We start from the raw sequence: 15,702 nt of genomic DNA, 5'->3' as shown, positions 1-15,702 counted from the left end.
AATTAGGGAATAGAGTAGAGTAGAGTAGAGTAGAGTAGAGTAGAGTAGAGTAGATAGAATGAAATAATATGAAATGAAATGAAGATTATATAACACTATACTACACTATATTATACTGTTGAAAGAAATGTCCTTTTGGGTTCAGCTCCAAGTGGGGAAGAAGACACTGGAGACATGGAGGCTGCTTGGAAAGATGGTTTATTGTTGGACAGGGCCACATGGCTTGAGCCCTGAACAGAAAAGGTGATCACAGGCTTCAATGTTGGTGGAGAAGAAGAGAAGGGCTGAGGGAGGGGCTTGCTAGGCTTTTTATAACCTGTTCAGTCCCACCTCTGTTTCCTGTTCCTGTGTAAGAAATGTATTCTGATTGGTTGTCAGACTCCCATGGTGCCACGCAGGGGGCTACTCTCTAGGCTGTTTTGAATACAGGTATGAGTTCTCAGATGCCGTGTGGAGTTGAGTAATATCCCTTCCCCCTACAGCTGCAGTGGGGAAGTCTTTATTATGTAAAGTGGGCTAGCCTGGCTAGTCTTAATGGGCCTATTGACAAAGTGGGGGTAGGCAGGAAGCTACAGGCGACTATTCTGTCTTTTAAAACATGCTTCTTTTCACATCCAGAGAAACATTCTGCCTTTTCAATATTTCCTAGGATATTTCATTTTTTCTGGGAGAGGGCTGGATGATAACTTCCCACAATACTATATTATATTAATATCAGAATAACAGAGTGGGAAGGGAATTTGGAGGTCTTCTTATCCAACCCCCTGCTCAAGCAGGAGACTCAAAGTTGTATAATAAGATATGACATTCCTATTTCTATTAAGGCAGAATTTAATCCGTTTCTCTCCTCTTTTTACTCTCAACCTCCTCCAGTTCTGTGCCCTGATTTTTGGGTCCTCCTTTCTAATTTAAACATATTCACAGATATTTATAATATACTTTTGTGTTTTTGCCAACTACTATTGACAAGATTAGTTATTTATTCAAGAATTACTTTTCTCGATCCAAGAAAAACAAGACAAGCCTTTCTTCTAACTATCTAAACAATGCTGGCATATCAAGATAAGCTTTTTTTTAAAAAATTTAAAAAATCGAAACACGCTTCTCAGGAATTTAGGCTGCAAGCTTCAAACATAATCAGGCCAGTACATTTCACACCGTGAAACTTCCTTGCCGGTAAACATGGATAAAGTGACAGAGTTAAGTTAACGGAGGCACTCTGGATAATGGCCAGTCTGTAGATGTCTTATGAAATAACTTCCAGTCCCAAAACACTCACAAATGAAGGAATCCGAACAGTATAAAATATATTTTTCAGAATCAATAAAGTGGAAACTGATGTTAAACTGGATACATTCATCTCAAATTTGGCCAGCCAACTTGGGAACATTTTTGACAGCTCAGTCCAAATTTCACACCGGGTGGGTGGGATGAAAACCTGGCTATTTTGTTCATAAATGAATAACAGACTTGGAAGGGACTGTGGAGATCTTCTAGTCCAACCCCCTGCTCAAACAAGAGACCCTATAATGCTAAAGACAAAAAGTTGTCCAACATCTTCTTAAAAACTTCCAGTGTTTACAGTATTCACAACTTCTGGAGGCAACTTCTGTTCCACTGATTTAATTGTTCTCACTGTCAGGAAATTTCTCCTTAGTTCTAGGTTGCTTCTCTCCTTGATTAGTTTCCACCCATTGCTTCTTGTCCTGCCCTCAGGTGCTTTGGAGAATAGTTTGACTCCCTCTTCTTTGAGGCAGCCCCTAAGATATTGGAAGACTGCTATCATGTCTCCCCTAGTCCTTCTTTTCATTAAACTAGACATACCCAGTTCCTGCAACCATTCTTCATATGTTTTAGTCTCCAGTCCCCCAATCCTCTTTGTGGATTAGCCCTCTACCCATCTCAATTGGGAAGATTGCATCAGTAAGATCACCCCAAGTCCTTCTTTTCATTACCCTAGACATACCCAATTCTTGCAACCAACTTGGGGGAAAGGTCTTTGTGTTGCATAGGAAGCAAATTAAAAAGACTTTGCTGACTTTTATGCAAATCTCTCCAGCTGTGCTCAAACCCATCGGCTCTAGTCTGATTTATCTATCACCTCCCAATTTTATAATGGGAACATCAGTTGGAGGAATGAACAGTCAATGGGTGTAATCTTGCATAGCCATCCTTTTTCTGCAGAATTCATTTCAGTGCTGAACTCATGAAAAACAGCCAGCTCTGATTTAATTTCAAGCACCAAAGACAAAAAAATGCTGTTGGGTTTTTGGTCAGATGAAATTATCCCCCCACCCCCGCATCTCTCTCATCTCTATTCTAGAGAAGAGATTCTTTCTCCCACTTCTTCCCATTACTTGCTTTTGGGGGGAGGTGTCTCAAAAGTGCTTTTTTCTTTTTCTTTTTTCCCCCCCAATTTATTACTTTTTATTCTTTTACATACCATTTTAATTGTTATTCTTCTTTTATTTGTCATTCTTATATATTTGTTATTTCATTTAATAGGTTATAATATACAATTCGGGTTGCTTTATTTACCATCCTTTCCTCCTGTTGTAACATCACCTTATTTTCCCTTTCTTTTCTCCCTCCCTCCCTTCTCTATTTCCTTCCTTCTTCCTCTCCTTCCCCTTCCTTCTTCCCTTCCCTTTCTCCTACTCCTACTCTTCCCCTTCCCCTTCTTCCCCTCTCTCCTTCTCTTCCTCTCCCTTCCATCCTCCTCTCGTTATCTCTTTCCTCTTTCCCCCTGCCTTCCTTTCATTCTCTCCTCCTCTCTCCCTTTCTTTTTCTATTGTTGTAGGTGTCCCTTTCAAACCTCGGTTTATGTTTCCTTGGGATGGCATTTCCGTAAACCCAAATATAATTTGGTATCATTTTTTTTCTTCCTTTGCCTTCGCTAAATGGTGGGGAAGGGAAGGATTTATATTTCTTACAATAATGAGAATAATGTCTGCAAGGAGTATAAATCCTTCCCCACCATCCAGTCAGAGCAGAAGAAGCTTCTTGGAGGGGAAGGGAAACGTCTTCAAAGAAAAAAAACAGAAAGTCCAGTTGCCTCTTGAAAAAAAGCACCTTTCTTTTGGGACAACCATGAGTCTGGATGGCTGAGGATCTCCATAGACATTTGCTTTTTTTGCATGTTTTTCAACCTGTCCCTGAACTGGGGAGTTTTTGCATGTAACGAAAGAAGTCTGCCTCACACCATCTTTCTTGCTAAAATGATAGTGTGGGAAGTTATCATCCAGCCCTCTCCCAGAAAAATGAAATATCCTAGGAAATATTGAAAAGGCAGAATATTTCTCTGGATGTGAAAAGAAACATGTTTTAAAAGACAGAATAGTTGCCTATAGCTTTCTGCCCACCCCCAGCTAATGGGCCATTAAGATGGCCCGGCTAGCCCACTTTACATAATAAAGACTTCTCCTCACTGCAGCTGTAGGGGGAAGGGAGAGACCGCCTTCTGCCAATTACCTCCCTGCGACCAATAAGATCACATAGATTAGGCCTCCTCCGTATTCCATCGGCCAGCCAGTGTCGGCTGGCAACTACAAGGAGGAGGGCCTTCTCAGTAGTAGCCCCGACCCTTTGGAACGAGTACCCTCTCCACCGTCCAGGCCTTCCGCACAGCCCTTAAGACCTGGCTAGCCCGTCAGGCCTGGGGACAAGGATAGTTGCCCCTCCCGAATGATGAATGTATGTTGCTGACTATTTTACCATATGTTTCTTTGTCAATGTTTGTTTTCCCCTCCCCTGATTTTGTGTGAGCCGCCCTGAGTCCCCTCAGGGAAAAGGGCGGCATACAAATATTAATAAAATCTCAAAAAATCTCAAAAGGGATATTACTCAACTGACCACAAGGCATCTGAGAACTCATCACAGCCTAGAGAGTAGCCCCTTGCATGGCACCATGGGAGTCTGACAACCAGTCAGAATACATTTCTTACACAGGAACAGGAAACAGAGAGGTGGGAGTGAACAGGGTATAAAAAGCCTAGCAAGCCCCTTCCTCAGCCTTCTCTCTTCTTCTCCATCAACATTGAAGCATGTGATCACCTTTTCTGTTCAGGGCTCAAGCCATGTGGCCCTGTCCACCATTAAAACCATCTTTCCAAGCAGCCTCCATGTCTCCAGCGTCTTTTTCCCCACTTGGAGCTGAACCCAGAAGGACATTTCTTTCAACAATAGTTTAGGTATCAGTTGATGTTTATATCAATCGGTATATCACTACTGCTATCATGTCAGTAGGGGGACATGATAGCACTATTCCAGTATTTTGAGGGGCTGCCACAAAGAAGTGGGGGGTCAATTTATTCTCCAAAACACTAGAAGAAACAATGGATGGAAACTCATCAAAGAGAGAAGCAACCAGAAAGTAAGGAGAAACTTCCTAACAGTGAGGACAATTAACCAATGGAACAGTGTGCCACCAGAAGCTGTGAGCTTTCCATCACTGGAGGTTTTTAAGAAGAGACTGGACAGTCACTTATCTGAAATAGTATAGTCTCCTGGCCTAGAAGACCTCCAAGGTCCCTTTAAGCTCTATTTCGATTGAGATTGATTGGGTTTAAAAAAAAAATCCAGAAATTTTTGGGGAAATACTTGGAAAAAAATATCAAGGAGACCTTTTAGCAAAGTCTCAGTCTCTCTCAGTCTCTCTCTCTCCTCCCTCCCTCCCTCCCAATCCCTCTTTCTTTCTCCCTTTCTCTCCCTCCCTCTTTCTCTCTCTCTCTCTCTCTCTCTCTCTCTCCTTTTTTCTCTTTTTCTCTCTTTCTTTCTTTCTTTCTCTCTTTCTTTTTCTTTCTCTCTTTCACTTTCTTTTTCTTTCTTTCTTTCTCTTTCTCTCCCTTCCTTTCTCTCTCCTTTTTCTTTTTCTCTTTCTTTCTCTCTTTTACTTTCCCTCTTTCTCTCTTTTTCTTTCTCTTCCTCTCTCTTTCTTTCTCTCTCTTTTTCTTTTTTCTTTCTCTCTCTCTCCCTCTTTCTTTCTCTCTTCCTTTCCCTCTCTTTCTCTCCTTTTTTCTCTTTTTCTCCCTCTTTCTTTCTCTTTTTCCCCTTTCTCTCTTTTTCTTTTTCTCTCTCTCTCTCCCTCTTTCTTTCTCTCTTCCTCTCCCTCCCTTTCTTTCTCTCCTTTTTTCTTTTTCTCCCTCTTTCTTTCTCTTTTTCTTTCCCTCTTTCTCTTTTTCTTTCGTTCTCTCTCATTCTTTCTCTCTCGTTCTTTCTTTTTCTTTCCCTCTTTCTCTCTCTTTTTCTTTTTTCTCTCTCTTTCTCTCTTTCATTCTCCCTTCCTCCCTCCTTCTCTTTCTTTTCTTTCTCTCCAGGGAGAAATCTGATGCAAGGCGCATCATGACAGCATTGCGCGGTTACAGCTACTGCGGAGAATCGAGGTGACGGATTACAACGGCAGCTGGAGAGGAATCAAACTGGAGATCGCGGGACCTCTTGGCAACGCGGAGTCCAAGATCCCACGCGAAGCTCGGGAGCAAACGACCCAGGACGACGCAGCCCCACGCAGGAGAAACCCACACACCACCAGCCCAGTTCAGTCCGAATCTGCGTAAAACCACCTGAAAATAAACACTGCTCCCCCTAACCCTCTCCTGTCTCCAGTGGGCTTAGTCACCCAGCTTTCTACCCACTTCCAAGGGCGCTTCCGAAAAGCAGGATTTTGCAAGAGGGAGGGGAAAAATATTCTTTGCAAAAGAAATAAATGCAGCATCCCGGAAAATCCACGCAGGAGGAAGACTCACCTTCCGAGGCTGCGGCTGCAAAGGCGGAATAGCCCAGGAAGAGGAAAACCAAGCAGGGAAGACCATCCATGGCTCCTCCGGCGGATGGGCTGCAAAGACCCCGCGTGGAGCCCTCGCGTTGGCGCACCTGGGCTTTTATAGCGGAGGAGGCATGCCTCCATCACCCCCCCTCCCCCCTCACGGCCCTGAACGGGGAGCTCCTCCCCCTTTCAATCCCTCCGGCGATAAGGCTCTGCTCCCCTTTCGCCCTCCCCGCATTTCCTCCGCACCCCTTAATGGGGGGGGGGGGGGGGGTCAAAAGGAGCCAGGCGCCGCCGAGCAGCCGCCGCCGATTCCCCGAGCGAAACTTTTGGCTTTTTGGGAACTCACCTGCGGCGCCCCGGCCGGAGCGGCAAGGGAAAAGGTGCTTTGCTCCGGGCCGCCTCTTCTGCAGTTTGGACCCGTTTGGCTTCGGTTGTTTTTAATATGTCCAGCCAGCGTTTTTGTGTGCGTGCGTGCGTGTCTGCATGAAGATATATATAAATCGAGGAAGACACATACCATCCGTAAGGGTGAAAAAGGATTTTTAAAATATATATAATATATATTGTCTGTCTGTCTGTCTGTCTGTCTGTCTGTCTGTCTGTCTGTCTGTCTGTCTGTCTGTCTGTCTCTAATCTCTATCTATCTATCTATCTATCTATCTATCTATCTATCTATCTATCATCTATCTATCTATCTATCTATCTATCTATCTATCTATCTATCTATCTATCTAATCTATAGCTATATAATCTATATCAATACAATCCAATACAATAGCAGAGTTGGAAGGGACCTTGGAGGTCTTCTAGTCCAACCCCCTGCCTAGGCAGGAAACCCTATAACGTTCCAATCAAATCAATCTATCTGTCTGTCTGTCTGTCTTTCTCTCTATTTAATCTACATCTATCTATCTATCTATCTATCTATCTATCTATCTATCTATCTATCTATCTATCTATCTATCTAATCTATAGCTATATAATCTATATCAATACAATCCAATACAATAGCAGAGTTGGAAGGGACCTTGGAGATCTTCTAGTCCAACCCCCTGCCTAGGCAGGAAACCCTATAACGTTCCAATCAAATCAATCTATCTGTCTGTCTGTCTTTCTCTCTATTTAATCTACATCTATCTATCTATCTATCTATCTATCTATCTATCTATCTATCTATCTATCTAATCTATAGCTATATAATCTATATCAATACAATCCAATACAATAGCAGAGTTGGAAGGGACCTTGGAGGTCTTCTAGTCCAACCCCCTGCCTAGGCAGGAAACCCTATAACGTTCCAATCAAATCAATCTATCTGTCTGTCTGTCTTTCTCTCTATTTAATCTACATCTATCTATCTATCTATCTATCTATCTATCTATCTATCTATCTATATCTACGTAATCTATCTATATCTAATCTATATCTAATCTATCTATATCTATCTATATCTATCTATCTATCTATCTATCTATCTATCTATCTATCATCTATCATCTATTTATCTACCTACCTACCTATCTATCTAATCTCTCTCTCTCTATTTAATCTCTCTCTCTCTATTTAATCTATATCTATCAATGCAATTATATGTATGTATGTATATGTAATATAATATGAAATATATTAATATTATAGAAAATCAACAAAGCAATAAAGTAATGACTATATATATATATATATATATATATATATATATATATATATAAAATAAATCAACAAAGTATGTGTATGTATGTATATTTCATACATATTATTACAAACTTACAAATATAATTAATATAATTAATATTGATTTGTAATGGTAATAATATGTATAAAATATAGATATTTCATTATGTAATATAATTAATTATATTTTACACATATTACTACTGTATTGCAGATTAATATAATTAATATTACTTTGTAACAGTACATGTATAAAATATACTTTATTATTTTCTATATATCATTAGTTTATTACTTTGTTGATTTTCTATATATAAATATACTAACACACACATACACATATATTCTCTCTATACTTTTATATGACCTTATTGATCATATATATGGATGTATATTTGTATGCATGAATTTATATAACAGAGTAACAGAATAATGGAGTTAGAAGGGATCCTGCGGGTCTTCACTGGCCTATACCATTTCAGACAAGTGGTTATCCAACCTCTTCTTAAAAACCTCCAGTATTGGAGCATTCACAGCTTCTGGAGGCAACTTCTGTTCCACTGATTAATTGTTCTCAATGTCAGGAAATGTGTGTGTGTGTATGTATGTATATATATATACACACACACACATTGCCAAAGGTATTCGCTCACCCATCCAAATAATCAGAATCAGGTGTTCCAATAACTTCCATGGCCACAGGGGTATAAAATCAAGTACCTAGGCAATCATGCAGACTGTTTTTACAAACATTTGTGAAGGAAGGGGTCGCTCTCAGGAGCTCAGTGAATCCCAGTGTGGAACTGTGATAGGATGCCACCTGTGCAACAAATCCAGTCGTGAAATTCCCTCGCTCCTAAATATTCCACGGTCAACTGTCAGCTGTATTATAAGAACGTGGAAGTGTTTGGGAACGACAGCCACTCAGCCACGAAGTGGTAGGCCACGTAAACCCGCCCAACATCAGTGTGTGACCTCACAAATGCGCTTCTGGAAGAATGGTCAAAAATCCCCATAAACACACTCGTGAACCTTGTGGACAGCCTTCCCAGAAGAGTTGAAGCTGTTATAGCTGCAAAGGGCGGACCGATGTCATATTGAACCCTATGGATTAGGAATGGGAGGTCACTTACAGTAAGTTCATATGCGAGGAAAGGCAGGTGAGCGAAGACTTTTGGCAATATAGTGCATGTGTGTGTGAGCGTGTATATACTCTGTGTGTCTGTGTGTATTCCTTGTATACTTTATATAGGTACCCTTCATACACTTCAATAAAGTAATGAGAAAAGCTCAAATAAGGCTTCTTTCTCCCAACATTTCAAAGATTCACCGTAGTGTGGTTTATGCAACGTCCTTCCAAAAAGGAAGATTGGCAACAAATGACAAATGAGTACTATGTCATATTTAATTTAACATTTTGGATCTGTAAAGCTGCCCAGTGTAAGTGACTCTCAGGAGAGCACAAGATTAAAAATCAATAACGAGGCAGTTATCAAAAAGAAATACAGAAAGCCTGGCACACACACACCCCCAACGAGCACAAGAATTATTGTTATGCATCCGAATAACAGGAAAGCAAACTATTCCCTCTTTTTAAACAAGGTAAAGGTTCCCTTCGCACATATGTGCTAGTCGTTCCCGACTTTAGGGGGCAATGCTCATCTCCATTTCAAAGCGGAAGAGCCAGCGCTGTCCGAAGACGTCTCTGTGGTCATGTGGCTGGCATGACTCAACACCGAAGACGCACAGAACGCTGTTACCTTCCCATCAAAGGTGGTTCCTATTTTTTCTTTTCTTTTAAATTTTTTTTTATTATAATCACTTATACACATTGACAAAAACATACACACAAAAACCTACACTTACAAATAGCTTCGGAACTACACATTCCTTCTTACAGCAGATATCTATCAGTACATCTTTACAAACGCTATTTCCCTCTCAATACGTTCTAGTTTTACACTTATAATCCTATTATTTCTTACTCTTTTGCTGATCAGTCTATTTGTATCTTGACAGTCTTTGTTGTTCTTCTGCTATTATATAACTTTTCCTACTTTTGTAAATCCTACTTTTCCTACATTCCTATCGCTAATTCCTACTTCGTCTATAATGCAAACTATGTTTTCCAAATTCTTATTTCCTATTTCTGTCCTCTAACCACTTATACCATTTTCCCCAAGTTAAATAGTGCTCCGTTTCCTCCTTTCCTTGAATTTCCTTGGTCAACTTATCCATCTTGGCACATTCTAAGATCTTCCGTATTTTCTCATCTTCGTTCGTCCATTTCTGGGCATACGCTAATCTGGCTTCTGTAATAATGTGTAGAATTAGGTATAGAGTCTCTTTATTGTAATTGGTTGTAGTTAAACCTAATAAAAATGCCTTTGGTTTCAATCGATGTGATTCCAACCAGTTTTTGATTTTAACCCAGAATTGTTTGGCCACCTCGCAGGTCCACCATGTGTGACAGTATGTCCCGTATGATTCCTATTTTTCTACTTCAATTTTTCACGTGTTTTCAAACTGCTAGGTTGGCAGAAGCTGGGACAAGTAACGGGAGCTCACTCCGTTATGGGGCGCTAGGGATTCGAACTGCCAAACTACCAACCGAGAGCCGAGGTGGCGCAGTGGGTAGAGTGCAGTACTGCAGGCCATTTCAGCTGACTGTTATCTGCAGTTCGGTGGTTCAAATCTCACCGGCTCAAGGTTGACTCAGCCTTCCATCCTTCCGAGGTGGGTGAAATGAAGACCCAGACTGTGGGGGCGATATGCTGACTCTGTAAACCGCTTAGAGAGGGCTGAAAGCCCTATGAAGCGGTATATAAGTCTAACTGCTGTTGCTATTGCTAACCTTTCTGATTCTCAAGCTCAGTGTCTTAGCCACTGAGCCAACACGTCCCTTCTTCTTTTTAAATAGAGTATCATAAAGGGTTGCAAACAACTAAGGTTGGCTGGTTGAGGATACGTATACAGGAGCCCCATTTTCCCTCTCTGTAAAGGGTTGGCAACATTTCCATTGGCTACTGGTAAACGCACCAGGAAGCCAGTGAGTAACTTTGGGGGAATTTTTTTTTTCTAATTTAATGCCTGAATTTTCAGAACGCTTTTACATACAGGTAGTCCTCGGGTTACAACCACCACGGAGCCCCATTGTATAGTGAAACATTTGCTAAACGAACTTGCCCCATTTTGCGACTTTTCTCGCCGTCGTTGTTAAACGAATCATTGCATTTGTTAAGTGAGCGATGCAGTGGCTAAGTGAATCTGGCTTCCCCATTGAGGTTGGCTTGCCAGAAGGTCGCAAAAGGAGATCCCCAAGGGACGCTGCAACCATCATAAGTGTGAGCCGGTTGTCAAATCTGTCTGAATTATGATGAGACGACCACGGGGATGCTGCAACCGTCGTAAGCACGGGTGGGATTCAGCTGGTTCAGATCACTTCGGGAAAACCAAATGCTAATTTTACATCTGGTTCGCTGAACCAGTAGTTGCAAGGATTGGTTGCCCTGCCCTGCCCCGCCCCTCCCAGGAGTCTCCACATGGCCCATTTTAGATGCCAGGTGTTGGGAGTATACTCCTAGCGTTAGGTAGGCAATATATATATATATATATATATATATATATATATATATATATATATATATATATATATATATATCTACAACAACAAATGGTCGTTGTTGCTTTAAATGAGTGGATGTACTTAACAGCTTTGGACCCCCTCCAACCACTCCAGAGATGAAGTCTCTTGATGAAGCTCAAGTAGGATTGACCTCCACCTGACCACAAGACACATTGTTTGATGTTCTTCCTGTTTACGCTCCTTAAGACTTTTTGGTCAAGTCTCTCTCTCTCTATCCCTCCCTTCCTCCCTTCCTCTTTCCTTCTTACTCTAACATTCCCTCCCCCCCTCTCCCTCCCCCTATCTATCCTATCTATCTATCTATCTATCTATCTATCTATCTATCTATCTATCTATCTATCTATCTATCTATCTATCATCTATCTATCTATCTATCATCTATCTATCTATCATCTATCTATCTATCTATCTATCTATCTATCTATCTATCTATCTATCTATCTATCCTATCTAATCTATCTATCTATCCCCCTCTCTATCTCTATTCCTCTCTCTATATATATCCCCCTCTCTCTCTATCCCTCTCTCCCCCTCCCTCTCTTATCTCTATCCCCTCTCTCTATCTATCTCTATCCCTCTCTCTCCCCCTCTCTCTATATCTTTCTATCTATCCCCTCTCTCTATCCCCCCTCTCTCTATCCCTCTCTGCCCCTCTCTCTCTTATCTCTATCCCTATCCCCCCTCTCTATCTATCGCTATCCCTCTCTCTACCCCCTCTCTCTATATCTATCTATCTATCTATCTATCTATCTATCTATCTATCTATCTATCTATCTATCTATCTATCCCCTCTCTCTATCCCTCTCCGCCTACCTCTCTTATCTCTATCCCTATCCCCCCTCTCTCTATCTCTCTCCCTCTCTCTCCCCCTCTCTCTATAAGTTTCTATCTATCCCCTCTCTCTATCCCCTCCCCCTCCCTCTCTTATCTCTATCCCTATCCCCCCTCTCTCTATCTATCTCTCTCCCCTCTCTCCCCCCTCTCTCCCTCCCTCTGTCTCTATCTCTATCCCACCTCTCTATCTCTCTCCCTCTCTCTCTATCCCCCCTCTCTATCCCTCCCACCCACCCTCTCTCCCTCTATCATCTATCTATCTATCTATCTATCTATCTATCTATCTATCTATCTATCTATCTATCATCTATCTATCTATCTATCTATCTATCTATCTATCTATCTATCTATCTCTACCCCCCCACCCCCCCCCGCGCTCTCTCAATGGGTACCTCCGATTTCTTTTTAAGTCCAGGCCTCTCCTTAATCCTGGTTAATGGGTTAACCTCTTGACCATTAAACCTCATCAGGATGTTCCTTCTCTGGGTGCCGCTTGGATGTTCTTTCCATTGTTTGTATGATCCTATTGATTGAAGGCTGATCTAAGTCCAAGGGATGTATACATCTTTGTATCCGTGTGCTGCTGTCGGATGGAGATAGGGCAAGGTGGGAGAGGGAACGATCTGTGCTGCCCTTTTCCTACACATCTTCACGTTGCCAAGTTTGGCAAACTCTGCCCTAATCAACCCCAAATCTCCGAATGCCTTTAGATGCCTTTGATCTTTTCCCAAGTCTAAACACAACCCCCACCACCTACCATTTTCCCTTATCTGTCCCAAACTGTTAGCAAACTCTAAACCTGAAGGTTTAAAGGGGCCAGATGAATCAAAGTTGGAATTAAGATGGCCAGGAGAAATATCAACAACCTCAGATATGCAGAGGGGACCACTCTAATGGCAGAAAGTGAAGAGGAGCTAAAGAGCCTCTTGATGGGGGTGAAGGAGGAGAGTGCAAAGATTGGCTTGAAACTCAACATTCAGAAAACTAAGATCATGGCATCCGGCCCTCTCACTTCCTGGCAAGTAGATGGAGAAGTAATGGAGGTAGTGAAAGATTTTATTTTCCTGGGCTCCAAGATCACCGCAGATGGGGACTGCAGTCAAGAAATTGAAAGACGCTTGCTCCTGTGGAGGAAAGCTGTGGCAAATCAAGACAGCATAGTAAAAAGCAGAGACCTCACCCTGCCAACAAAAGTGCGTCTAGTCAAGGCTCTGGTTTTCCCAGTTGCAATCGATGGCTGTGAAAGTTGGACCATAAGAAGGGCTGAGTGCCAAAGAATGGAGGCTTTGAACTCTGGTGCTGGAGAAGACTCCTGCATTGAGTCCCTTGGACTGCAAGGCCATCCAACCGGTCAGTCCTAGAGGAGATCAACCCTGACTGCTCTTTAGAAGGCCAGATCCTGAAGAGGAAACTCAAGTACTTTGGCCACCTAATGAGAAGGAAGGACTCCCTGGAGAAGAGCCTCATGCTGGGAACGATGGAGGGCAAAAGAAGAAGGAGGGGACGACAGAGAATGAGGAGGCTGGATGGAGTCACCGAATCAGTCGGCGTGAGCTTAAATGGACTCCAGAGGATGGTAGAAGACAGGAAGGCCTGGAGTAACGTTGTCCATGGGGTCGCAATGGGTTGGACATGACTTCGCAATTAACAACAACAAAACTTTAAAAGTCCTGCTTCTTAAACTTCCTTAAAATATTCACCTAGTGCTTCGTGCTGAATACTGACCTGGAAAAATTGCAGGGAATTTTTACAAAATGCATTTCTTTTCTTTTTCTTCCAATAAACTTTTTATTTTATTTTTACTAAACAAACAATACACAAAAACAATCATCTTACATTACCTCTTGTAGAAAGTGTGTCAATTGATTACAATTAGCTTTCGTTCATCTCTTCCAGAATCATTACTTACATTCATATCAAATGTCAAAGTTCTTAATGATTCTTACTTTCAACATACCATAGTTCTCATTTGACTGAAATTTAGTGTCCTTTTGCCTAGAATCCATAGTTAAAAAACACAACCACCTGATGGCATTTCATTAATTATTACAAAGTCATCCAATAGCCTTAAACCTTTATAACACATTCTAAACAAAAATTAGTTGACAAAATATCTAAGCCCTTTTCTCCCCTCAAATCACTGTTTACAATTTGTGTCCACGTTCCTTTTGTTATGGTGGTACATATATGTATCATTAACTGTATCCCTTATCCTTATCATTCCATTGTTAGTTGTTATGATTAATATTGGGTAACAAAAAACCCTTTACTGTTATATCTATTTTCTTCTCATCAAACCAACATATATGTATTGCCCTTGCCAATTATTTTTTAACAAAATGCATTTCTTGTATAGGGGGGGGGAGGGGGGAGAGGGGGAGGAAGTGGCCACATAAGGAGCAAGGCTTAGTTGCTGAGTGAGTAAGTCTTCTTCCCGTCGACGTAATAGGAAATTTTAATGGGATCTCCTGGACCATTAAAAAGAAAGTTTGCAGACAGGCAGAGAGTCAGTTTGATCTAGTAGTTTAGGCGCCAGGCTAGAAACTAGGAGATGGTGAGTTCTAGCCCTGTTTTAGGCATGAAAGCTAGCTGGGTGACTTTGGGTCAATCACTGGGAGATGGTGAGTTCTAGCCCTGTTTTAAGCATGAAAGCTAGCTGGGTGACTTTCGGTCAATCACTGGGAGATGGTGAGTTCTAGCCCTGTTTTAGGCATGAAAGCTAGCTGGGTGACTTTGGGTCAATCACTGGGAAATGGTGAATTCTAGCCCTGTTTTAGGCATGAAAGCTAGCTGGGTGACTTTGGGTCAATCACTGGGAGATGGTGAGTTCTAGCCCTGTTTTAGGCATGAAAGCTAGCTGGGTGACTTTGGGTCAATCACTGGGAGATGGTGAGTTCTAGCCCTGTTTTAGGCATGAAAGCTAGCTGGGTGACTTTGGGTCAATCACTGGGAAATGGTGAGTTCTAGCCCTGTTTTAGGCATGAAAGCTAGCTGGGTGACTTTGGGTCAATCACTGGGAGATGGTGAGTTCTAGCCCTGTTTTAGGCATGAAAACTAGCTGAGTGACTTCAGGACGATCACCAGGAGACGGTGAATTCTCGTCCCACCATAGGTACGAAAGTCAGCTGGGTAACTTGGGGCCAATCACAGGGAGAGGGTGAGTTCTAGTCCCCGCTTAGGTGTAAAAGCCAGTTGGGTGACTTTGGGTCAGTCACCAGGAGAAGGTGAGTTCTAGTCCTACCTTATGTACAAACGTCAGCTTGGTGACTTTGTGCCAATCACTGGGAAACAGCGAGTTCTAGTCCCCACTTACTGGTAGGTGTGAAAGCCAGCAGGGTGACTTTGGGCCATTCACTAGGAAATGGTGAGTTCTAGTCCCACAATCTGGAATTAAGGAGAAACTTCCTGAGAACAATGAAGCCGTTGGAACAGCTTGCCTCCAGAAGTTGTAGGTGTTTCGTCACTAGAGGTTTTTAAGAAGGGACTGGGCAGTCAATTGTCTGAAATGGTATAGGGACGTGATGGCGAACCTATGGCACGCTTGCCACAGGTGGCATGTGGAGCCATCTGTCAGGGCATGCGAGGCATGCGCACGCTGGCCAGCTGACCGGCCTTCTTTTGAGGCCATTTTTCACCCTCTGGAGGCTTCCCTGAAGTCTCCGGAGGGCGAAAAACGGCCCTACAGACTTCCGGTTTGGCCGGAGGGCCGTTTTTCACCCTTTGGAGTCTTCAGGGAAGCCTCCTGAAAGCCCCTGAAGCAGGGGTGGGTTTCTGCCAGTTCTAA

The 15,702-nt window shown here is 42.2% G+C and overlaps 1 protein-coding gene across 1 annotated transcript in view; it reads right to left on the bottom strand.

Moving 5' to 3' along the window:
- The window catches only part of CA4 (carbonic anhydrase 4), a 51,640-nt gene extending 45,736 nt beyond the window's left edge, over positions 1-5,904 (bottom strand). The window contains exon 1 of the mRNA XM_032216414.1: positions 5,745-5,904. Within this exon, the coding sequence (XP_032072305.1) occupies positions 5,745-5,814 (70 nt within the window). The 5' untranslated portion in view covers positions 5,815-5,904. The remainder of the gene's footprint in view (positions 1-5,744) is intronic.
- Between the last annotated feature and the right edge of the window lie 9,798 nt (positions 5,905-15,702).

This window comes from Thamnophis elegans, chromosome 4 (assembly GCF_009769535.1).
Source record: "Thamnophis elegans isolate rThaEle1 chromosome 4, rThaEle1.pri, whole genome shotgun sequence".
NCBI classification, from domain to species: Eukaryota; Metazoa; Chordata; class Lepidosauria; order Squamata; family Colubridae; genus Thamnophis; species Thamnophis elegans.
Note: the sequence above shows the minus strand (reverse complement) of the source record. Positions and strands in the feature narration are given on the sequence as shown.